At 38.9% G+C, this 26,468-nt stretch overlaps 1 protein-coding gene across 1 annotated transcript in view; it reads left to right on the forward strand.

The window, feature by feature from the left end:
• Window positions 1-26,468, forward strand: part of LOC102259858 (thrombospondin type-1 domain-containing protein 7B) — a 525,758-nt gene that overhangs the window by 325,556 nt on the left and 173,734 nt on the right. Inside the window, exons 7-9 of the mRNA XM_005858420.2 lie at window positions 15,091-15,282; window positions 17,235-17,469; window positions 25,447-25,562. Coding sequence (XP_005858482.2) covers window positions 15,091-15,282; window positions 17,235-17,469; window positions 25,447-25,562 — 543 coding nt within the window. The remainder of the gene's footprint in view (window positions 1-15,090; window positions 15,283-17,234; window positions 17,470-25,446; window positions 25,563-26,468) is intronic.

Raw genomic sequence — 26,468 nt, forward strand, 5'->3', positions numbered from 1 at the left:
ATATATATTTAATGGGCATTTAATTCTATTTCAAATATTCTGCTGTCTTCTCTCAGCAATTTCAGTCTTTTTGGTTACCTAAATCAGAGCTCATGTTGCAAAATTTTTCTTGTGACACATTCCTTTTGCCATTCAGCATTGTTTCTCAGCATTTTACCCTGAGGAATCGCATGCTAATGGAGTATTACTCCAAATTAAAGTCCCAGACAGGTAAATCCACTGCCAAAGCAAGCAAACCCACAAATCTGATAGTGCCTTGCAAAGCTTTGCATCAATGATTTTGGTATGTTCATTATTTCCATATCCTTCTGTATGCCTCTCCTGTGCTAGAATAGTCTTTCAAAGATTTGACTGTATCTATAATGAACTTATGCAAAATCTAAAGGCATTAAAAGAAGTTAGTAGACATATGTCATCATCATCCTTATTGTCATCATCATCATCACCAACACATACTGAATACTTACTCTACTAGGTATGTGCCTGTTACCTTACTCTTACCTAATTTCATCATCACATAACTCCTGTGATACGTTGGTAGGTATCAGCATTCACATATTTAGATGAGGAATGAGTATGTAGAGAATTGAAATCACTTTCCTAGTGACACACAACTATTAGGGACAGGCTGGAATTCAAACCCAGGGTTTTCTGCTTCTAAACCAATGTTTTAACTCATAGTAGTAGACCTCAATCAGATATATTGAAATTGGTGCATTCCTAAGCACTTTAAGATTTCCTCAATTTGTGCTAGCCCTATGGATGCCAAAAATGTCTCAGACCCTAAAACATCTGTTCAGCTCAGTTATACTTCCTTTACTCTGATGAGCATTTATTGAATACTTACTAGGAGTGAGGCACTGTTGTAGGCACTGGAAATTCAGAAATACATAAGACACATCATTTTCTCTGGCCAAGCAAGCAATGGGTTAAAGATGTAAGACATTATACAACCTTTAATTTATTGAGTAGCTGCTTTTCTCCATTTATTATGTCTCAGGAAAAAAGTGCCTATGTACAAACAACCTAATAACTGCTAGTTTCACTGCCTAGAAGAATTAGAAAATTATTCTTCTAACCAGTAGGCCAGTTAGAATAAGATAAATGATCATAAATATCTAATGTGCTTAAATTGCTTCTAAAGAAGCCATGCCTTGCAGGCAATAAATGTCAACATATTTATTAATGATGTAATTAAGGATTTGACCTCTTAAGTAAAACAGGCATTTGATAAAATAATATTTATTTCATGAAATAAGAACATGTTTCTTTTTGGTGTCAGTACAGAAGTAAAAGGCGTACACAGATTTCAAATGTCTGTATTCATCTTTTATTATTCTGAGCATACAGCTTGAATCAAATGGAACAATCATTCTTATGAAGCATTGAGGAGAATTTGGTAATGTTATAAAGTGATGTTTGGATTTTTGAAATGTTTCCTTAAGTTTATTCCATGTATTTTGAAATACCTCAGCATATATTTTACTTGACTTTAAAATCTACTTAAGTTCCATTCATTGATATTTTTTAACTATTTGAGACTGGTAAAATGGCACTGGCTGATTGAGTTATTGTACTAGAAGGTCAGTTTGGGGGAGATAGGCAAATAGATATAGGGTTTATTCTCCTTGAGAATTCATTCAATTGCTGGAAGAAATCAGTATCAGTCTTAAGCCAATACTGCTGAAATATAGTAGGTAAAAGTTATAATAGTAAAAATCTATATATTCTTGGACCTTATCCCATCCAAATAATCTAGGTGAAAACATTTTTATTTATTATATGTGCAAATTTCCAGCTGATATCAGCTTGATTTGAATGAGAACTTTAATAAAACTTCAGTGTTCATTATTTTACCATTTTATTGATATAATTATTAGCTACCGAATTTTTATTTGGAAACTTTTTTTCTTTATTGATTAAGGTATTACATATGTGTCCTTATCCCCCCCAAACCCCCCAACCCCCGCTCATGCCCTCACCCCCCTGGTGTCTGTGTCCATTGGTTATGCTTATGTGCATGCATACAAGTCCTTTGGTTATCACACCTCTTTAAAGAGCCCATGACAGGTTGCCTTAGGGACCCTCAGAGCCCAACTCTAGGTGCAAGACTTGGCCCAGCTTCTCCGTCCTTCCCCAAGTCCCATGGGGTCGGTCCGCTACCCATCACACTGACACAGCTTCTTGGCTTGCTGCAGCGTAGTAGTCCATTGTGTAGATCTACCACAGTTTTTTAATCCACTCATCTGCTGATGGGCACTTAGGCTATTTCCAGATCTTAGCTATGGTAAATTATGCTGCTATGAACAAAGGGCTTCATATATCCTTTCTGATTGTTGTTTCTAGTTTCTTGGGATATATTCCTAGAAATTGTATCACTGGGTCAAAGGGGAGTGCCATTTTTAGTTTTTTGAGGAATCTCCATACTGTTCTCCACAGTGGCTGCACCAGTCTGCATTCCCACCAGCAGTGCACAAGGGTTCCTTTTTGTCTGCATCCTCGCCAGCATTTGTCATTTGTTGATTTGTTCATGATAGCCATTCTGACAGGTGTGAGATGATACCGCATTGTCTTCATTTTGATTTGCATCTCTTGGATGATTAGTGACTTTGAGCATGTTTTCATATGTCTCTTGGCCTTCCTTATTTTTTTCATCTTTCAGGTTTTCTTAAAGACTGAACAAAACATTTAAAAACTGTTTTCTGTTTGGATCTCAAATTCTGATAAATAATGAACCATTCTCAGCATTAGTCGATGTGCCCTGTGATCTATGGTACTGTGATCCTATATCTGAACTAAGTTGGTGGAACAAATTGGAAAAGCAGTATCCAATTATTATCTTAGGGTCTTAATTAGTTTGCAACATTTCGATGAGAAAATGATTGTAGCATGATTCGCCATGAGTTCAACACTGTAAACCTCCGATAGTGTTTTGTGGTTTGTTGTTTATTATACTTCTTTAATATGGTACGAAAGTAGTCATTAGACCCCTGACATGTTCTGCAAAATTGAATATAAGCAGTTTAATAGCCAGGGGATCAAGCATAGAAAAGGCAGCAGCATTGCTTTTTAAAGGGAAATGCTATAGTTGTCCTCTGAGAATTATACAATCAGGGCTATTTGGCTGCTTTAAAATATTCTGCTTTTGCAGAATTCTTCCCCAGTACAAAAAAATTTAGATTTTGGTGAACGCTACATATTCTTCATAGATCTGAAATAGTGCAGGTTCTGACGGGAAGAACTGGCAATATCATAGTTCCCATAGTAGCAGGAATGTGATTTAGAAAGAAAAGGAGAATGCACCAATTCAAAAAGGCAAGCTTATCTTGCCTTCGTTGTATTTTATTTGAAGACAATCTTCCCAGAGGCCTGAGCTTAAAAATTTGTTGGAATGAAAATAGTTTGCCATAGTCTATAACTTTTAATATGATACTATCACAATTATATCATAATAACTGTTATATGAGCTATTATGGTGCAGGCCACCATCTTAGGGATTATATATATCGAGTGATTACATTTTCACAATAACCTAGCAGAATAGGAGTGCTGTTAGAAAGGTACTATTATCATTACAGTCCCCTATGAAATATGTCCACAGACGAGGACACTGAAATACAGCGAAGTTAAATATTAGCAGATATGTGTCAGGTGCAGATTTTGAACCCAGGCAGTCTGACTCCAGAGTCCATTAGGCCATGCTGGCTCCCAGTTCATGTGGGGGTTTGAAACCTCACCTGTTTCCTAATTACTGCCTGGCATCTTCATATGGATTCATCATAGGTCTCTATCAGTAGTAGGGTTGGGGTGCATAGTACCAAAACATAAGATACAGTTTACACTTTAAACAGACTAAACCTCTTTCCCTTTATACCTCACTTATTGTTATCAACCAGAATTTACTGAGAGACCTACTATGCACCAGGCATTGTGCCAGATGTCTGATGCAATTTTATAAAAGACAAAGTTTCATTTTCATAGATCATGCATTGTACTGCTTGGATGCTACATAAATGTTATTTTAGCCAGAAGCTAATTTCCATTGTATCACACATATCAGTATGTTATAATGCTTGACTTGCAGTTGTCGCATCCATAAATATTTGCCAAGGAAGAGCTATGCTTTAGTACCATATTTGAAAAATCTGTATTCATGTCATACACTAGGGCACATTGGCTGGAGAATTCACTATACTTAAAATTATGAAATTGTAGGTCCTAATATGTAAACTTCAACTCATTATTTGTTTGAAGCAGGGAACGTATTTTTGGTTCCTTCCTGAAAATAGATCTGGATGTGGCATCAAAGCACAATCTGTAAAGGAAAATGTGACAAATTAGATTTAAATTAAAATTTTAATTAAAAATTTAAAAATTTGCTTTGCAAAATATGCTCTTAAGGAAATGAAAAGAAAAAAAACATAGACTCTGCGCATATATTTGCATATTATAAGTCCAACAAAGAATTTGTACCCAGAATACATAAATGATCTCAAAACTCAACAATATGAAAACCAACAACCTGTCCTTAAGCCCAGCCACTATAATAATATACCACAGACTGGGTGGACAACAGACGTTTATTTCTCACGGTTCTGAGGTCCAAGGCCAAGGTGCCTGCATACTTGCGCCTGCAGGAGGCCTGCTTCTTAGTTTGTTGATAGTCATCTTCTCACTGTGCACGTTCTCCCTCTTCTTATAAGGACACTAATCTCATAATGAGGGCCCCACTCTCATGACCTAATCTCAACCTAATTACTTCCCTCAGGCCCCACCACCAAATACCATCACACTGGGGCTTAGAACTTTGATATATGCATTTTGTAGGGACATAAACATTCAATCCATAACACTACCCAATTCAACACTAGTTCAAATTCAAAAAAGACATTTCCCCAAAGATGATACAGAGATGGGAGATAAGCACATGAAAATATTTGTTCAACATCCTAAGTCTTTAGGAAAATGTAAATGAAAATTGCCATGTAATTCCACTATACCCTTACCAGAATGTTTAAAACGTAAACAACAAAAAAGTGGTCATACTAAGGACAGGTAAAGATGCAGGGCAACTAGAGCTCCCATTCCTTGTTGAAGGAAATGCAAAATGGTACAGTGAGCCCTTTGGAGAAGAGTGTGGCAGTTTATTAACGTTATGATGGGAAATATTTATTTATTTAATTAAAATATAGTTGACATATAATATTATTTTAGTTTCAACTATATAAAATAGTAAATTAGCATGTATATACCTTACACTGATCATCACAGTAAGTCAAGTAATGATCTATCGCCTATAAAGTTCTTACAATATCATTGACTGTCTTTCCTGTGCTGTAGATTACATCCCTTGACTTGTTTCTTTTATAACTGGAAGTTTGTACCTCTTAACCCCCTAAACCTGTCTCACCTCTGCCACCACCCTCCTCCCAACTGGCAACCAAATATTTTTCACTGTGTGAGTCTGTTTCTGTTGTTTATGTGTTTGTTTTTAGATTCTACATGTAAGTGAAATCATATTGTATTTGTCTTTGTATGACTTCTTTTACTTAGCATAATACATTCTAGGTCCATCTATGTTATCCTAAATGAAAAGATTTCATTATTTTTTATGGTTGAGTACTATTCCATTAAAACACACACACACACACACACACACACACACACACACACACACACACACGGCTGCTTCCATATCTTGGCTATTGAAAATGGTGCTGCAATGAACAAAGAAGTACATATATTTATTTTTATTTACTTTTTTATATCTTTGGATAAATACCCAAAAGCAGAGGTGTTGTATTGTATGATCGTTCTATTTTGGCACAACCTCCATGGTGACTATACAAATTTATATCCCCATTAATATTGCATAAGAGTTCCCTTTTCTCCATATCCTTGAAAACGTTTGCTATTGGTTGTCTTTTTCATAATGGTCATTCTGACAGGTGTAAGAGCAGATTTTTTATGACCCAGCAATAACCCTCCTAAATATATACCCCCCAAAATAACTATATTTCCACAAAAACCTTTATTCATAATTATATGGAAATGTGGAGACATCTCAATGTCCTTCAGCAGGGGAATGGATAAACAAAATGTGCTACATCCATACAATGGAATTCTACTGAGCAACAAAAAAGAATGAATTCTTGACAAATGTAGCAACATGGGTGAACCCCCGATGTGCTCTTCTTCAAAGGTTACATGCTGTATAATTCTGTTTTTATAACATTCTAAGGGTAAAAAGGAAAACTGTAGGAACAGATAGAAGATCAGTGGCTTCTAGGCATCAGATTTGGGGGAAAGGGTTGAATCCAAATGGGCAACATGCAGAAATTTAAAAAAAATATTTTATTGATTTTTTTACAGAGAGGAAGGGAGAGGGATAGAGAGTTAGAAACATTGAGGAGAGAGAAACATCCATCAGCTGCCTCCTGCACACCCCCAACTGGGGATGTGCCCGCAACCAAGGTACATGCCCTTGACCAGAATCAAACCTGGGACCCTTCAGTCCGTAGGCCAGTGCTCTACCCACTGAGCCAAACCTGTTAGGGCAACATGCGGAAATTTTTATGGTGGCAGAACTGTTCTGTATCATGATTTTGATAGTGGGTACAAGACTCTATGCATTTGCTGAAACTCAGAATTATACAACATGAAGAGTGAATGTTGTATAATACCTTAACTGTATATAAGTTAAAAATTTGAGAAATAATGAAAATGATAAATAACGGGGATAAAACACACAATTGCTACTTTTGTGTGTGTGTGTGCAAGAACTTTAATGAAATTCACATCCACTGAATTCCTTAGCTTTGTCTGTCCATCTCTGAAATGTGTTCTTCAGAAAGCAATCGACAATATGGTGAAGATTTTTTTGTAGTATTATTAATCACATAGAAATTGAAGAACATCTTAATCATGCAGTTATAGTGGGGTAGTTAAATAAAGATATATTTTCCACTTACATGCATTAAAATATGTTTCTGAAGGTTAATTACCTAGAGAAATTACCATTCTTCACTGATGTACTATCAGTTTACTCTATTGACTTACCCAATTTATCTTCAAAATACTGATTTTCAAATATTTTAAAACTTCTAGACAACTTTCTAAAATATACTACATATTCAAGTTGGTTCAAATGCTTTTCTGTAAGCTACATAGCAGATATATATGGATAGGTAGATAAATAGACAAAATGAGTAATATTTCCACCTTTATAATCATTTCAGCTCCTCTTTTATTTTTCTAGCTAAGACCAATGGGATGAGAATAGAGCTAGTATCTTTGACACAAATCATTTTTCTATTTGTAATGTCCTCTATTCCCATTTTCACCAGTAATAAAAAGCCACATTATATATAAATGGTACTTTGCAATTTCCAAAGTATTATGTTACATTAGCCTCTTTGATTCATCACCAGGCCCGCTGATATAATCCCCCCACTTATACAGGCATCTGAAGCCTAAAGAAGCTTAACAATTTTTCGGGATCACATTTTGGTAGGTGTTAAAGTCAGAACACCAATCCAGATGTTACAACTCCTCATCAAATACCCTGTTCATTATAATAGGCTGTTTATTTTCTCCAAGATTTTTCCTTTTGAAGACATATGCCCTGTATTACAAAGGTCATTTATTCCATTATTGCCATTCTTATTCATCTTTTTAACATTGTACAGTCTCTATAAAATTCTCAGGAGAAACAGAGTTTCTGCACTAAGACGATGTCTTCAGATTGCGTTTTGACATATAGCAGTGTGGATTTTCTTTTTCAGTGTGCACTTCTGTGCCTTCTTGGACAGGATCTCTGCCCTTTGTTGATTTCTGAGCCATCCACTGTGTCCAAAAGAATTAGGATGATTCCTCCAATATTCCTCTTGCCTTCTGTCTGATTCTTCCATCTCTCCATTCTGAGCTCTTTTCAGCTGCTTATCTATTCTATTTTTGAAAGGTGTTGTCCTATTCTGCCCCATCCCATGATGCAATTCCCAGATATTCAAGGTGCCTATTCCTTTCAACTTACCCATTCCAATAGTAAATTTACTGAGAAGCTGACAACGAATTGTAGAGGATCCCTTCTTTATGGTTTGGCATCAGCTAAAATGAATGTAATAGGAATGATACTAGGAGATATGAGCCAGGAAGCAATACAGCATAATAGAAAGAACAAAGCTTGTAATGTCTAACAGACAGCTTTTCCTGTTCCAGCTCAGACATTTATGAGCTACCTAACTTTCTGACAAGGTTTTGTAGCTTTTCTGTGCTTCGAGTGAAAGAATAGTGCCTCACTAATAATATTAATATAGATATTCATTTAACCACTACATGTCCTGTGGTTAGCACAGGGTATAGTCCACTCTTACACAAGTATCAGCTATCGAGTTATTTTAGGGCAGTTGATTTTTTGTTACTATGAATATGATAATACTTAACATCAGGTTTCTTTATTTGTCTTCTTTTATGTATAAACTACATAGACAGATAAGCTTCAGATTGTGCTATTAACAAGCAGAAATATTCATTGCAATGCCGGCATAGCATTGTTGCACATAGACAACTTCTGTTTAGCCCTTAGCTTTGTTTCATATTTTATTGGTTTCATATTTTATTGGTTTCCTTAGCTGATTAGGTTCTCAGTCCAGAAGTAGCCATGGGCTACTTGCCTGTAAGGAGATAACATTTAAATTTTTTAAATGGAATTAAGTATATATGAATTCCAGTAAATTTGCTATGTGCTGTCTGTTGACATCTTTCTCAGCTGTCGGCAAGCATTTAATCAATGTTTATTGGCTTTTCTTCTCTGAGATTTAAATAGGACATAAAATTTTATGACAGGTAGAGTATTTTCAATAACTTTTATTATTTTTCATAGATAGTATAATAGTATATAAGAGGAAATAGCCATAAAATAGCCAAGCGTGAATTATTTTGAAAGAATATGGTAATTTGAAGTTTGTATAATGACAAAAATGTTGGTGTACTTTTGAAATCATATTGTAGATTTATGGATATCTGAGTTTATCTTTTATTTATATCTTTTTACTCTTTTTGACACCAATAGTCTAAGGTCAGGAATAAATAAGTATTTTTTTCTATTGTTATACAAGATAGATAGTAGTTCATAAAAAAATTAAATAACTCCTCCAAAGTCACAAAACGACAAATGCCACAGAATGTACTAGATTGCAAATGTATGGTTTAAACATTAGCTTTATGATGAAAGTTCAAACTATGATAGCTATATTAGTGGTAAATTTACATGATTGCTTGACCAATAGCCGTAGAATGTTTGCCATGAGGTATTTATACTTAAAGTAGTATATACATTTGAATGGAAAAAAAAATTAGGGACTCTTGAGTACACTAATATATTCAAAGATCTTTCTCTCATCTAAGTACTTTTGTTGTTATCCAGGAATGGTTAGGCATGAGAACATGAGTATAAACTATGGCCAAGACCTAGTCATCCAGCCATTTATGCCATGGTTCCCAGAATCACAAACAAAAATATTAGTGATGAATATGACCACAGAATTTCACTCCTAAATATATACCAAAAAGAATTGAAAACAGGTACTCAAACATGTAAATGTGTTCATAGTAGTACTAGTCACAATAGCCAAAAGATGCCCATCAACAGATGAATTAAAAAATTGTGGTATACACATACAATGGAATGTTATCTATATAGTATATCAAAGCCTAAGCGACCATCACAACTGAAACAACTGAATGGACGACCGAACAGGCTGAGTGGGGTGACCAGGCCGGCAGGGGTGTTAGTGAGGGACGACCAAAGAACTAAACAAGCAGGCTGCGTGGAGCAACCAGGCTGGCAGTGGGGTTAATGAGGGACGACCAAACGACTAAACAGCAGGCTGTGTGGGGTGACCAGGCTGGTGGGGGTGCAACCAAATGACCAAACAGCAGGCTGTGTGGGGTGACCTGGCCGGCAGGGGGGGCAGTGAGGGGTGACCAGGCCAGCAGCGGGGGGCATTGAGGGGTGACCAGGCCAGCAGCGGGGGGCATTGAGGGGTGACCAGGCCAGCAGCGGGGGGCATTGAGGGGTGACCAGGCCAGCAGCGGGGGGCATTGAGGGGTGACCAGGCCAGCAGCGGGGGGCATTGAGGGGTGACCAGGCCAGCAGCGGGGGGCATTGAGGGGTGACCAGGCCAGCAGCGGGGGGCATTGAGGGGTGACCAGGCCAGCAGCGGGGGGCATTGAGGCATGAATTTCATGCACTGGGCCTCTAGTTTTATCATAAAATGGAATAAAGTAGTGATATGTGCCATAGCATAGATGAATCTCTAAAATATTATGCTATGTGAAAGAAGCCAGCAAAAAACATCACAAATTGTATGATTCTATTAATATGAAATATTCAGAATAACTTAATTGACCGAGATGGAACATAAATTAGTGGCTGCCAAGGACTGAGGGGAGTGAGTAATGGGGAGAAAATGCTTAATGGGTAAAGGGTTTTACTTTAGAGCAATTATAATTTTTTGAAACTCTGTAGAAGTGGTGGTTTAGTAAATCACAACATTGTGATTGACTAAATGCCACTGAAGTGTTTACTCTCAAAGGCTTCATTTTATGTAATGTGAATTTCACCATATTAAATTATTGTTTTTTAAAAATACTGAGTGACAAGGTTGAAGCAGCACCATATCCCATGTTCTGAGGATCACAAATGGTTTAAATAAGTCTCCTCCATGAGGAGAGAATGCAGAGTTTGTCATTATTGATCCCTGGGAGGCTGATGAGGGCTGGGGGTAATTTTATAGTATTTCAAAAGATGGATTTGATTTCGCTCTTAAATATATTTATTATGATATTAGATTATCAGAGCTGGAGAAATTACTTTTAATGGCTATGCCTCTGTGCCATGTGCCGCTTTATTTTCCATGCTCCACTGAGATTTCAGTTGATCTCATTGATCCACCCAAAAAAATGAAAACAGGAGATAATAAATGCTTCTCTTTCGAGATGGATTCTCTCTGTGAAATGGGAAGATAATTATGCCAATGTCGATGGGCAGGTGAAGTTATTCAGGCACAAGTGCTTCATTTTTGGCTCTTAAATCATGTAGCTTAGCTGACCATATAAAAATGATGTGGAAAATTATAGATGGTGTTTATATTTTGTGTGAACCAGCCTGTGAAGCTGTTGGGAGTTATTTGTACATATACAAAAATGGTAAGGCATATGCTTTCCATGGCTATCGCATAAATATCTAAATTTTTCAGATGAATAAGGGTTTTTGTGGTATACGTCTTTGCAAAGAACATTTTTAAGGTCCCTATATTTGGAAGTCCTCTTACGTGTTGGGCACCTTGCTATGTATGTTGCATAAATAATTTCTAATACTTAGAATATCCCTGAAAGGTAACTGTTATTATTTCATTTTCAGAAGTGAGATAACTGGGATTCAAAGATGTTAAATGACATACTCATGAGGATAAGTGGTGTTATGATTCACCTTCAGATACTTAAGTGTCAGACTAGACCACTTTGCGACTAGGATCCCATTGTGCCAGTTTTTTTTTGTTTTGTTATAAAATCTTATAAAAATAGCTCACACATATTTCAGAGTAGGCTATGACTGTTAATTTGCCTCCCCTAAAGAAAGGCTCTTCACTTTGATCTTTTCCTTAATTGGCCTGTATAGACAAACTATCAAATTGTTGGTGGAGAATTGACAACTCGTTGCACCAAGGAAGTGTGTGTACCAGTTTATATGAACGCTTAGCTCTTGAAAAACATTCTGGCACCTAAAGAGAATGGGTGCTGAATGGTGACTGGGGAGAATGTTAAATTTGGGTAATGGCAATTTAAGGAAGGAATAAATATAAGACAACTTGTGTGTCAGTCTAAGTCACTCAGAATTTGATGTCCAATAACTCTTCCAATATAGGCATTCTTTTTCCCTCATGTAGCTTCAGAATTAACTGTCTTCCAAATACCTTGTACTTTTCTACTATGATACCTTTGTTGGCACTTTGATGCCTGAAATGCCGGCCCTCATTGCCACCAATCCGGAACCTTTCTCTTTCTCCCTGTTGAAAGGCTTCAGCTGTCATGCTAACCCCCTAGAGGTCCTTCTCTTCCCTGCACTGCTGTAGCATTTCTTGTTCAAACACACATTTGCAGCTTGGCATGTACTTTTTTTTGTTTTTAAGCTATTTTTTAAATTGATTTTTAGAGAGAGGAAAGGAAAGAAGGAGCGATACATCCATTAGAGCAGCGGCTCTCAACCTGTGGGTCGCAACCCCTTTGGGGGTCAAACGACCCTTTCACAGGGGTCGCCTAAGACCATCAGAAAACACATATATAATTATATATTGTTTTTGTGATTAATCACTATGCTTTAATTATGTTCAATTTGTAACAATGAAAATACATCCTGCATATCAGATATTTACATTACGATTCCTAACAGTAGCAAAATTACAGTTATGAAGTAGCAACGAAATAATTTTATGGTTGGGGGTCACCACAACTTGAGGAACTGTATTAAAGGGTCACAGAATTAGGAAGGTTGAGAACCACTGCATTAGAGCCATACATCCTTTGGCTGCCTCCTGCACTCCCCCTATTGGGAATCAAGCCCACAAGCCTAGCATATGCCATGACCAGGAATCAAACCAGCAAACTTTTGATGTATAGGACAATGCCCAACCAACTGAGCCATGGGTTGGCATTTACTTTTAGAGATAGTTTTATTCTCATGTGTTTATAGCTAATATCTGTTATTAACTATGAGTTCTAGTGGGATAAATAAGTTATTTTCATCTATTTATATACCATCAAATACTCTGGACATACTATGTGCTCATCAAATAGTTGATAATTATATATAACTCTTGAAAGCAGAGCTTTCTCAGAACATACTCATAAAAATACCATTTATGGGACAGATGCTCCTTAAAAAGGGATGGCCATTGGTCAAATAAGCTTGAAAAACACGACATACCACTTCCACCCTAGGAAATTTGTACTATATATTGGCATTTTCAAAACTGAGGAACTCTTTAGTATAAGACCATTTTACTAATTCAACCCAGTAGCTCTCAGCCCTCTCCCCTTTTATTCTTTATTATTTAAAATGTTCTTTGAAAGACACTGCTTTAAAGTGTTTTATATATAAATGATGCTACTAATACTTATAAATGTGGAAATTGCATTTTGATTAGAGATGTAATTTGGGTGTTTTGTTTGGCCTGCCTCCTTCTGTACTTGGAAAACCACTACCCATTAACTGTACTGGTGTGTGTGTGTGTGTGTGTGTGTGTGTGTGTGTGTGTGTGTACCATATAATGTAGGCTTAACCTGAAAATAGATCGAGACTAACAGGGGAATGTTTGGAACTGGTCTTTCAGCTTGATTATGTTCTAGAATCTCTATTACTTCTCATAATATGTTGGAGAAGTTTTATTTGTACCTCAAGGGCAATGAGCCTGGCCTCACTTACAAATATGAATGCAGATATTAGCAGTGCACACTCTTCTTTAGGCAGCTTGCTTACTGTCACGTGGTTTTATTTACTTCCTCAGAAAAGGAATATCGATCTCCAGGGAATTAGACACAGCATAGTTCATGGGAAAAGCAGAATTTTGGGGTCAGAACATTTTAAATTGATTCCCAACTCAGGCCTGTGTGATCCTGTCCAAGGTTTCTTTCCAGAGCCACTGACTCCTCGTCTATAAAGCACGGGTCATGCCTGATCTGAGAGTTTCCTACAAGGACAGTGCCTGGCACAGAGGTGACACTTTATAAATATTAATCCCCTTTGCAGTAGTTTTATGTCAGAATATGACAAGAGCATTTCACAGGCACAAAGTCATACACAAAAAACAAGCTCTCTCCTCGAGTTGCCATTCCACATTTCATGTTGTTACGTCAAACTATAAACGGTATCACTGTTGTTCCCGTCTGCTGTTTTCATGGGGTGACTGTGAATGGGGGAATAGGAGGAGTTGAATTATTAATTGTGAAGAATATTTAGTTCTATAAATAGAGAAGAATAATCTGAGATATGGAAAGTAACTTGGAAGTGATCACCTGAGGCCCTAGCCAGTTTGGCTCAGTGGATAGAGCGTCGGCCTGCGGAATGAAGGGTCCCAGGTTCGATTCTGGTCAAGGGCACATGCCCAGGTTGCAGGCTTGATCCCCAGTGTGGGGCATGCAGGAGGCAGCTGATCAATTATTCTTCCTCATCACTGATGTTTCTCTCTCTCTTCTTCATTTTTCCTCTCTGAAATCAATAAAAAACAAACAAAACAAAACCAAATAAGATAAAAAAAATATATATTAAAAAAAGAAATGATCATCTAAGTCTTAATATCTGTCAATTGTAAATATGTATTTATAGTAAATTTATGTTATAAATATATATACATTTAAGTATTTTATAAGTGCATTCAAAGGGGGAATAGTAAATGCATTTGGAAGAAGTTTGACTGTCTTTCAACATTTAGCTCAACACATTATATAATTCAGCCACGGATGCATTTCCATTGTGGTTTTGGATTACTTGTCACTATGCACAAATAAAGTAAAAGAGTAATGGTGTGATCATCTTGCTTAAGGTTATGTATTTGGGGCAAAGGCACACACCAGAAAATTAGATTGGTAAAATTCTTTTTTATAGGGTAGGATAGGATGCTCAACATAAAACATGCTTTCAGGACAACAGGCTACTGTGACCCCCATTTTGCAGTAAAGCATATACTTGTTAGCTATGGTTGTCAATAATGCATCAGTCATGTCTGTCTCCAGCCAGCCATGGCTGAACTGCTGCTGGAAGAAGCCCACTGTGTCCCTGTGAAGAATAACAAGTGCCAGTTTTGCTGTGGCATCTGCCTTTCTAAATGCCAATGATCTCCTGGCAGTTTTCCTTGACACAGGCATTATGAATGGCTGGAGAAACCATCATTTTCTGTACTTTATTGGTTTAGACACAAGGTGAAGTCTTCTAAGCTAAACGGAAGTAATAGAGGAAGCAGTGAGCCTCAGTGTTCCTTGGGCTGGCCTGGATTGAGCATTAACCAGCATGTGTCTTGGTCTGGTTGATTACAGGAGAAGATGTGTCAGGGAGTCTCTGCCCAGCATCTGTTCCTCCTGAACGGACGGCTTGTGAAATTCCCTGCAGGATGGATTGCGTGGTGAGCGAGTGGACAGAGTGGTCATCCTGCTCCCAGTCTTGTTCAAATAAAAACTCGGATGGGAAACAGACCAGGTCAAGGACTATCCTGGCATTGGCTGGAGAAGGTGAGTCATACTAAAGGCTTCAAGGAAGTCCATTGCCCAATTATTGTGTTCCAATAGGTAACTGTGAAGATCATATCACGGAAGTAGACACATATAGGTGACCTTCTATACGTATTCCACTAATCCAAATGAACACTTTCCTGTCATTGTGTGCCTGTTCTCTTTAATCCTCAAGGGTGTCTGTGCTGAGTTCCATTTATTTGCATGAATTGTTTTAGTCCATCTTATGTTATTTTTCATTATACTCTTTTAGGGAAGAAAACAAAGTCTGGTTGATACACATCCAGCTCATGTAGTTGGGGACATAATTGGAATATGTCTGGTAAGAAGGGTGCCAAATTAGGAGTCGAGAGACACGGCTCCTTAACTGGAAACTGCCGGTCACTTCGGCAAGCTACCTGATCCCTGTGCCCTGATTTTCTGTTCTCTCCTGCTGGCATGTGGTGAGAGGAGAAAGGATGACGGCTGTGCAAATGGCTTTGAAGAAGCTAAAATGTGTGATGGGAATGTAAATGGAAGGCATCAGAAAAAACTAGAGGAGCAGCTGTTGCTGTTATTGATAGCAGCGTCTGAAACCAGACGATGGGTGTCATTCTCTCAGGCCCTCCCTCGGCTTTGTCTGCCCACAGCTCAGTTGGAGCAGCAAGGCAGTGTGGCCTCTGCATGCAGGGAGCTCCTCTTTCAACAAGATTCTGTTCTGTGATTCTGAGACAGGGGGCCAGTGTCAAGATGAATGAAGATTTTCATATTCTTAAAGTGCAATCGCTTCCTCTTCTGTCTTTTAGAATGTTGGATGGAGGGGTGGGGGGAAAGTCTGTAGTATTTAATGGGGAAAAACTTTAACAAGAATAACAAAATCAAAGTCACAAATTTTCTTGAGCATTTGGCCCCCTGAATAAAATAGTGTGAAAGATCGGGGGGAAAAATCAATGCTTTAGGTAAATACCAGTTTTCACATACATATAAAAAATGTGAAAGAAAAGACAGTACTGGAATTTGATTGTCTGACTCACCAAGAGTGTGAAGATCCATATCTATCTGGTCTCCCAGCCTGTGGATAATACATTGTCAAATATGATTTCAGAGGTCAAGGATGGCTTCCTCTTGCCAAACTTTAAGAGAGACTTCTCAAATTGTAATAAGATGCACTGCTTGATGGAGCTTGGATGTTTTAAAATGGTACTTGATAAAATAATGCTCTCTTAGCAAAGAGAGGCCATTTATAGGCAATAAGTGGGCTTGTGTGTGCATACCTCTGTGTGTGTGTGTGTGTGTGTGTGTGTGTGTGTGTGTGTGTGCACGTGTACGTATGTTGGACCCAGTATCAATTCAAGGTCATGGGCTATTTTATCTAACTGACTAATTTATTAGGCATAGTAAAAATTAAAATAAAAGCAGATTTCTTTAAAGTTTATCTCGACAATGGGGTGGGGAGTAGAATCAGTTATTTTTTAAATATAATTGACATGTACTGCTCCATGTTATTTAGAAAATGGATAGTATTTGTCCTCAGATTATTATTCAGGACAAAAGAGCATGTCCTTAAAGTGGGAAAAGGAGTGCAGTTGCTTAGGCCTTTGGATAGCTGTGCCAAAAAAGCTGTTTTACTAGACCATAAGAATAACAAAAACAATAAAAAAGAACAGCAAATAAGAACAGGGACATGTTAATAAAAACAGCAATGAGCCTGGCTGGTGTGGTTCTGTGGTTGAATATCAACCTATGATCCAGGAAATCACAGTTTGATTCCTGGTCAGGGCACATGCTGGATTGCAGGCTTGATTTCCACTAGGGGGCATGCAGGAGGCAGCCAATCAATGATTCTCTCTCATCATTGATGACTCAATCTCTCTCTCCCTCTCCCTTCCTCTCTGAAATCAATAAAAATATATTAAACAACAACAACAACAACAACAATGGCTATACATTCTTTCATACTTTGATTTTTGCAGGTGGAAAACCATGCCCCCCTAGTCAGGCCCTCCAAGAATATCGCTCATGCAATGACCATTCCTGTATGCAACTCTACTGGGAGACATCGCCTTGGGGCCCCTGTGCTGAAGACACACTGGGTACTGCTCTTAATGCAACCATTGGATGGAATGGAGAAGCTGCCTGTGGTGTGGGCATTCAGACACGGAAGGTCTTTTGTGTCAAGAGTCACGTGGGACAAGTGATGACCAAAAGGTATTATCAATAATTTAGTGAAAGTGCATAGGGTTTTTGCCTATTGGAGTATTTTTAGTTAAAAGCATTTGTAAGCACTGAATATGTCTCATTCTGTGCTAGAGTAATACATTTTTGTGTTGTCTTGCTTGACTCTTAAAAATTAAAAAATATGTCTTAACAAAGGTAGACACTTTACTAAGTTATAATATGTGTATTAGTGAATGGATAACAGCAAGACCCACAAATAGGGAATCTGTTTGAGTAATCGAATTTTCTAGAGCTGATCTCAATAGTTTTGACTCTTAATCATGCAAAGACTGGGTCTACATGAAGGCAGTTTTGAACTTTGAAATTATAGGGTTGTATTTTATTCTTCTTTAGGTCCCATTGATCTTTTCTGCTTTGAGAACTAAATCTATGCAGCCATTTTGAATATATTAATTCATTCCCTTGTGCATGTTTACAATCTCATGGACACTGTACTGGGCACATGAAGTTGTAAATAAATAAATAAAAATCAGTAGGAGATTGGACATGGAGAGTAGGATATAGATATAAAGAAGGGTCAGGAATAATTACAAGTGATGGAGGAAAAAGTGTAGAGTGGAAAGCACAGCTGGGGAAGTTGCATCTCTAGACAAAATAAAGAGACATAACTCTTCCTCGAGTTCATGTGGGTAATCTCGTGGAGAAGAAAACGTGAAGGACCTCTGCAGTATGCAGAGACTAGCTAACTGGCCTATCCATAGAGGTTTCCAAGTGGCCATGTTTGAACTAGTCCCCTCTTTGTGGTGAAGACCCCACCCAGCCACAGGAGTGGTGGGCCACCAGGATGGACTGGTGCAAACTAGGCAAGTTAGAGATGTTCCCAAGGAATTTTCAAAATGGGAAAATGAAATCCTCTCTTTTTCTATTCCTGTTGCTCTAACTATATGAATTAAGAGTTTCCATAGCCCTGGTTAGGCCTGATGGAAAAGTAAGAGGGGAGAATGAAGCTGATGCTCAAAAAGAAGCAGAAATCGAAGCAGAACAAATCCTGGCAGCATTAAGCCCTGGTCCCATCCCCCTTAAGTATACCGCTGCCTTTCCTGGCAACCAAGGCAAATGCATTTGCTCTTCTGCCTAATTCAATCCAATTTGTGTTGCTGCCATGGGCAACTCAGACACCTGATTAATCTCATCTTGGGACACCAGAATGACAGGCTCTGGGCCTTATCCACACTGCCATGGAAACCACATTCACTGTGTGTAAGAAAAGTCATAGAAGTTCAGTTAAGGGAAATGAACTGCTGATGGCAGAAATCGCGCAAACTGGCCAGATGCTGCTGGTGGTGGAGCCTCCGATGGGCAGCTGGCTGTGTAAGTGAAGATAACTATGCCTTGCAGTGAAGCACAGTCAGGAAGACCTCATCACCCCCCCACCACCACCACCAGTTGTGGTTTCCAAAATGCTGGGGTTGGATATTCTCCACTGTAAGGACCCCAGACTTTAGAATAGTGTTGGGCATGTATGAGTGTTCCATAAGCATTTTAAAATTTATGAATTAACTTGACCTATGTGCTTACCAAGGCTTGGATATAAATTAGAGAAAAACGAGAGTAGATGATGCTTATTATTTGCCTCAAAAATATATTTTATCTACCATAATAAATTTTGGCAAAGAGGACTGCCATGAAGAGTAATGAAGAGATCATACATATGGCCTTCTGCTCTTATTAACTCATAAATGTTATTTCTGTTTAGCATCCAATGCTACATTGCTCGTGATGTTTATTGGAACATCGAATTATGTCAGTTGTGTGTTGAAACTTGCCTGGTATCCTTAGCCTGGTATCCATGGGAGTTATAGCTAAACATGGAAATAATGTTTACATATCACCTACTTGAGGTGACTATCTAATTACTGAGGTTATGGTAAAATCCTAAATGACTTAAAAAGTTATGAAGAGAACTCCTTTTATCTTGGAAAGGATTGCAGCCTTAATAATGTTATTGTTATGATGCAAATATTAAACTGCTAAAAAAAGGATGCATGAAATGTTAGCTTTGTTATACAAATAAAAATAAATAGGTCCTGGATATAGGAATAAGACTTATGTGATATACAACAATATTCTTTATAGTGATAAGAACCTTTTGCATACTTGAAGTCTGATCTCCTACCTTTGACAAAACCTTGCTTAGTTCTGAATCACAACAGATAATAATTCCCTTGATGGGAATGCAATTTGTTTCTTTCTTAGCAAAGGAGAATTGGAATTGAGACTGACATCTAGCAAATAAATTATTATTACATTGTGAAGGCTATTTGGGCATGAAAAGTCAGATGATATGTTCAAATAGCATTCTAATTCCTTTTCTATCCTCACAATTACTTTGAATGAGACGGTTTTTTTAGTTAAAGTCTAGCACATCAACTTAATCAATATTTAACTCAATGATATTTTTATGCCCCCAAATCACAAGAACATAAGTTCATTGTTTAAAGCATAATTCACAAATTAATATACTTTTCTTTAAAAATTTATGTAAGTGAAACTAAACTATTATTATTATAGTGAATAACCTCTAGTTTTGTTCATTTTACCAATAAGAAAAATGAATTGCACAGATGTTTTCCCTAACACACACACACACCCACACGCACACACAGATATTACTAATTACTTTTTGCACTGTTAATGAGGCTGGAGACTTAACCTAATTGTAATTCTTACTGTACATCTCCAAACAATCCTGCTAAACATAAGGAGCCTGATTGACTTTAGTAAAGTCAATTAAAATTCTTGAGGTTAATGAGATTAATTGAGCTATAAAAATAATAGCTACTGTCCAGTGAAACACATCATGAGATAGTGAGATTATCAACAGTAGAAAATATCCTTTTCTCTGCCCTTTTAAAAAATAAATATGTTTGTTCTTTTTCAAGTGAAAGCCATTGCAGTGGAGAAAGGTCCCCTGTGAAATCTTTGGATTGGGGGTGGGGCAAGAGAAAAAGGAAAGGAGAGGAAAATTTCCTAAAAAATCAGTGGCGTTGGCGTAGAATGAAAGAAGCATGCCTCCATGGAATGGATCAGCTAACATAACGTATTTTATCTCTAAACTCACTGCACTGGGATGCACAGAATTCCTTGCAAGTTCTCGCTTCCCTGGGTTGGTGTTTTGGTTTCCATGCAATTGTGTAGGTGAGAATGTTACCATTGTATGAGTAATAGAACTGATCATATCAGAAAATGAGAACTAGCTAGGGCACAACGGAAACAGAAGTGAGAGCGTGTTGGTATATTTTTGGGGTTTTGTTTGGTTTGCTTCATGATTCAATGTTGTTTTTTCCAGCTGCAATGTAGAAAAATAATAATAAAGATTAAAAACACACAACTCAAAGCTTTCCAAAGGTCCTGATAAGTCACTCTCTGCCTTTAATGTAAAAACACGTGGCATTTTGTGAGCTATAGGAATATAAAATTCCAGTGAAACATTTAATGTTTAAACAGTGGTCAGGTTTGCCCCCTTAGCTGAGTGAGCTGGAACATCAGCCCTGGGGTAGGAGGCCTGCTCTAGAAGATGGAGCACTGTGTGTCTGCATCTTGGTTATGGAGGCAAACTGAAAAGTGACAAGTCTTTGTAGCTGCATTTAATACATTTCCTCACAATGCTTATAAGGAAATTTGGCCTACAGGGAGACCAAGAAACAATCATAGAATACTTCAGTGCAAGTCCAGGAAAATATATGTGTTCAGTTGGGATGCCTTCATCCTTTTATCAAGAGCACAACCAATTATGACAAAAGGCAAGGGCCATAGTTGGTTTGCTAAAAAGTGAATCCATGTTTTCTTGCACTTTAAGCCTTCAATTTTGTTTTGGAGAAAGCTGGATAGATTTGTCTAATATTCCCAGAGATTTATTTGTCTTCAGGCTCCAAAAGCATAGGATACTATTCAATCACTGACTTCCTGTTACTAATATTTGCAATGCACTAAGATCTGGCATTTTTAAGTTATGACATAAGATGGAGTTCTACGAACAAAGCACTCAAAGTTAGTGTATGTATTTTGTATGCGCATGTGCGCATTTGCACACACACAACAGAACAGCAGCACAAAATATGTCAAAAGTCTTTTTTCAGTCAGTGACAATACAAGAGTACAGAAAATAAAAGCCTGTAGTTTTTAGAAGCAAGGGGGGCGGGGCACATAAGTTGCTAATGGTCAAAGAGAATATTTTTAAAGACTAAGAGGAAATTCATGGAAATTGAAAATGTAATGATCCTTGAAGCAGTAGACCTTCCAACAAAGCCCTTAGTTCATGGACTCTATAAAAGCAATGTGACCTGAGCATCTTGACCTTTGCCAATGAGGAGATACCATTTCTCTCTTATGGACCTAGTGGAGGAACACAGAGAGAAAGGGGGCCATATTGTGGAGAGCTGACATTAGGCTCAGTGAGTGATTATTGTGAGTGAGGGGAAAACGGTTTAAATAAAGTAGACAATATCATACCCTAGAAAGATGAACTCTCACTCATAACTGAAGTGAGCCACGTCCCTGCAGAGCACGCCACCCTCTCCAGCAAGTCTGCAGCTGGCACCACACATTTCTAAGCTCTGTGGAGTGTGTGGGTGAGTGTGCAGTAGGATGGTGTGGGCCCTCCTGCCCCACTATGCACACAGAGAGTTGGCTTTACTCAGGTTGTACTATCATTTCCAGCCAAAGACCAGGAGAGGCTAGAGAGGAGTTAGAATTCACAGCAATTCAGTTTAATTTCAGTGTATTTCAGAGTGTGACTAAAGGACTTGGGAATGATTTTAGTTTTTTTTTGCTATCTCTACTAAAGTATAACATAAATTTTCCCTACCAGAGTAGCTTGTTTAAATAACACGATATGCTCATAAAGACACTCTAAGGATATTCTTTTTTTTTTCTTTTTGTTGTTAGATTCATTGAATTGAACTATTTGGTAGACAGGCTTTTGTGTGTTAAGCATAATTAATAAAAATGCCACTATAATGAATTGAGTAATTTGTTTTCTGTGAACATATTTTCCATTTTCATCAAAGTAATGATATGCTCCATAGTAGAACTGAAATAATACATTTAATTTGCTGATGGTGGAAAGCAACCAGTCCCCAACGATCTCCTCCGCTTAGTACCCCGTGTCCCAGATACAACCACACCTTAATAGTTGTTATAGATTTTTTCCCTCCCTCTCCCTTATTTTGACTGGGCAAGCCTTCACATGGTTCACAAATCTTAACAATATACAAGGAGATATAGAATAATAACAACAGGAAGCCTTCAGACACCCCTGCTCCCCTTCCTTGCCTCCTGCCTGCCCCTGGCTATGGCTTTATTAGTTTCTTATCTATCCACTGTGTCTTTATGTCAATATGGGCAGGGCCATGTACATATTTTATCTGTTCTCCCTTTCTGAGGTTTAGTTTCTAATGCTGCATGACATGTTTTTCAGATATCCTTTCTATATCTCTTAATTTCTTAATTTAAAATGTCCATTCATTGATTCCTCTCATGAAAACAATGAATGCAGCCCATTCACACTAATTCCTCTACCAATTCCCCACATGGTTGACTTTATTTCTTATTTGTTTATGTGTTGATTGGTGCTCTGACCCTCTGCTTTGTTAGATGAAGATATCCAAGCCTCCTCTTTCTCCTCTTTCCCTTCCATCTCCGGTCCTTTGCCCACTGTGTCTTATGAGGGCAAGAATATCATGTACTTTCTGTTCCACAGCCAGTTTCCATCTCCCACGTTTTGTCTATGTATTGTTTATAAAGATTTAAAACTAAGAAGATGTTTTCATTTTTATAACTATGAAAATTCATGAGCTCTAATGTTAATCAGACCAGGGGCCCAGTGCACAAATCCGTGCACCTTGAAAGGAACTGTGGGCCACAAGACTGTGGTAGGCACAGGGGCGGGTCTTGGCCCATCCTCTCCGCCCCCTCCCAGCCCCTCCTGCTGCAGCCCCCAGTCCCCTGTCTGCTGGAAGCCCCACTCCTGCTGCCACTGCACCACGGAGCAAGTGGGGCTGGCGCCAGCAGTGGGTGCAAGCGGGGCCAACGCCGGCAGCAGGTGTGAGCACCAGCCGGGACCTCGGCACACAGAAGCGAAGAATTTTTAGTAATCACCAGAGACTCACCCTGATAACAGCGACCAGCACCCTGCCTTGGTCAGTAATCACCAGACTCACCCTGATAACAGCGACCAGCACCCTGCCTTGGTCTGGCGCCCCCGCTCACCTGCTCCACCCTCCCACCGGGGCCGATGCCCACCATGTTCCGCACTCTGCCGCCTGCTGCGACACCCACCATGTTCTGTGCACACCCACTGGTGGTATCATCACTTCTCTTACTTTTTCTTAGTGTTTGAAATTTGGACAATCTCTGTGTTTGCATATTTGTAATTTTGTAATTCAGTTGGTGGGTTTTCATCTGAATCTTCACACTCTCATCAGCTCTTTTTGTTGTTGTTTTTGTTAATCCTCACCTGAGAATATATTTTCCATTGATTTTTTTTTTTGAGAGAGTGGAGGGAGAGAGAGCAGGAGAGAGAGAGAGAGAGAGAGAGAGAGAGAGAGAGAGATGTGAGAAAGACACATCAATTGGTTGCCATGTGCTGAGCAGGCAGGCCAGGAATCAAACCTGCAACCCAGGTACCTGCCATTGCCTGGGAATCGAACCCACTACCATTCAGTGCATGGGCCGATCCTCTAACCACTGAGGAACACTGGCCAGGGCTAGCTCTTTGTTTTTTTAATCCATTATTATTTTTGTGAATTTTATCTGCTACATCTTCTGTTCTCTTGTACTGGAAGGACTTTTGATTGTCTGTTTGAACTTGCTAGACCTGGTGCTTTATAATTTTTCTCAAGTACTCTGTCCCCAGGTGGCTTTGGCACCTCAGTTTTATCATCTGAAAATGAAGATTATAGTGACTTACTTTGTCATTAGGGAGAAATGAAAGAATGTAGGCAAAACACAATGCAGCACTGGGGATCTAATATCAAAGCTCACACCATCGGGCTTTATGCATCCTGCATCACTGTTTTTGTATTAGAAACTTATGAGGAACAGAATTTAAAGTGCAAACATGTTATGAGGTATTTTTCTGTTTTTTTTCCTCCTGGCATATCACTGTTTTAGAAGATAATAAATGTGGTTTTTAGCCCTGTGTTGTCATAAAAAAAAAAAACAGGAAAAAAAACTCATTTGCCATATTCTGAGACTTTAGTTCTTCCCAGTGAAATGAATCCATGGACTATTTATATTACTTTTCCTCCCAAGATGAGCATTAAATGAATAATCGACAAAATCATGGAAGTGCTTCTTTTGCTAATGCTAGTCAGTACATATGTTACTTGCAGTCTGTCACATCTTGCTTACTCCACTTCATCAATCTACAGGTTCTAAAGAGACACCTGACTATTGTAAATTGTGTTAATAATCAAATAGTTCAGTGGAATTCAATGATTTTTCTTTTTCAATTTTTCCATTTATTGCCTTGAACTTTCCTCTTCCCTTTGACTGATTTGGTATATTTCCCTGAATAAAACACTTCAAAAATATGTGATATATATATATATATATATAAGGGACGCCCCCTGAGTGCACAAATTTTGTGCACTAAGCCTCATTTCCCTGATAAAACACTTCAAAAATATGTGATATATATATATATATATAAATTTTTTGTTTGAATTGCTGCTGCTAGGGAGACTCCTCCTTGGCATCTGTCTTTGGTTAGTTTCAGGGCTTGTGCTTTTCCTGGTCTGGGGGAAAGTAGTGCAGTGTCTGGAGCAAGAGAGCTGAGGCCTCCTTCTGCTCTGCCTCTGCCTGAAGAGCCCTTGGGCAGTAGTTCCTCGCCCCGGGGCTGTCTCTCCTGGTCTCTAAAAAAACAACAGGGTGAAATCCTGCAGTTTTATGTTAAAGCACTGACTTTCCCCAGCAGGCACTGATATGGTCTCTTCACATTGACAGGTGTCCAGATTCCACTCGCCCTGAAACAGTGCGCCCTTGTCTCCTCCCATGCAAAAAAGACTGCACTGTGACCGCCTTCAGTGAGTGGACGCCCTGCCCGAGGCTGTGCCAGCCAGGTAGGCGGATGCTGTTTCTTTCTGCTTTATTTCCTAACCACTTGCTTGTGTTCCCCACCACCCAACAGCGAGAGAATGCGGCATGGGAGCACCCTTCCTGGGAACGAGGTTTGTAACATTTGCAAATAAGGTCTGGCATTTCAGATCCATCAGAACTAGGCGGGGCAAACATATTCGGTTGTGATGAGCCGTAATTTCACTGGGGTGCACGGCGGGAGTACGCATCTTCTGCTAACCCTGCGTGGCGTTTTGAACCATTCATATGTGGTTCCCATAAAGCATCATCGCCATCACAATTTATTCGTTGTTCTCGTGTGCACTTGTATTTCTTTATTTTAATGGTTACGCTTTGTCCCCCTGGGTGTACTTATAGGGCTATGGCCCAGAATCCTTAATACCAAGACCTACTAAACACACAGGAGCACTTCGGTAACATGATCCTCTTTCTTAGAACAGGACTTGCCCCCCATCCTATCTACTAAAGAAGGAATATGATAATTGACCCTCACACTGTGGCAAAGATGGCAGCACCCGCAGCCAATAAGGAGGGCATATGCTAATTGACCGCCTCGCCCTCAAAGATAGCGGCACCCACAGCCACAAGATGGCAGTGTCCAATCTCCTCAGCCCCGCTGGGGTGGCAGGCATGCCTCCCAAAGTCCCCCATCCCCGCAGCCTCCCAGCTGCCCAGGGCCGGCCTGAGGCACAGGTAACCAGGGCCGGCTGAGGCTTTTGCTGCTAGCAGTGGCAGCAGCAGAGGTGTAATGGGGCATTGCCTTCCCCTGATCGCCAAATCGCCTCCTGCCTTTGAGGGCTCCTGGACTGTGAGAGGGGGCAGGCTGGGCTGAGGGACCACCCCCTCCTTCAGTACATGAATTTTCATACGCCAGGCCTCTAGTATTTATT

This window comes from Myotis brandtii, unplaced genomic scaffold (assembly GCF_000412655.1).
Source record: "Myotis brandtii unplaced genomic scaffold, ASM41265v1 scaffold1174, whole genome shotgun sequence".
Lineage (NCBI taxonomy): Eukaryota > Metazoa > Chordata > Mammalia > Chiroptera > Vespertilionidae > Myotis > Myotis brandtii.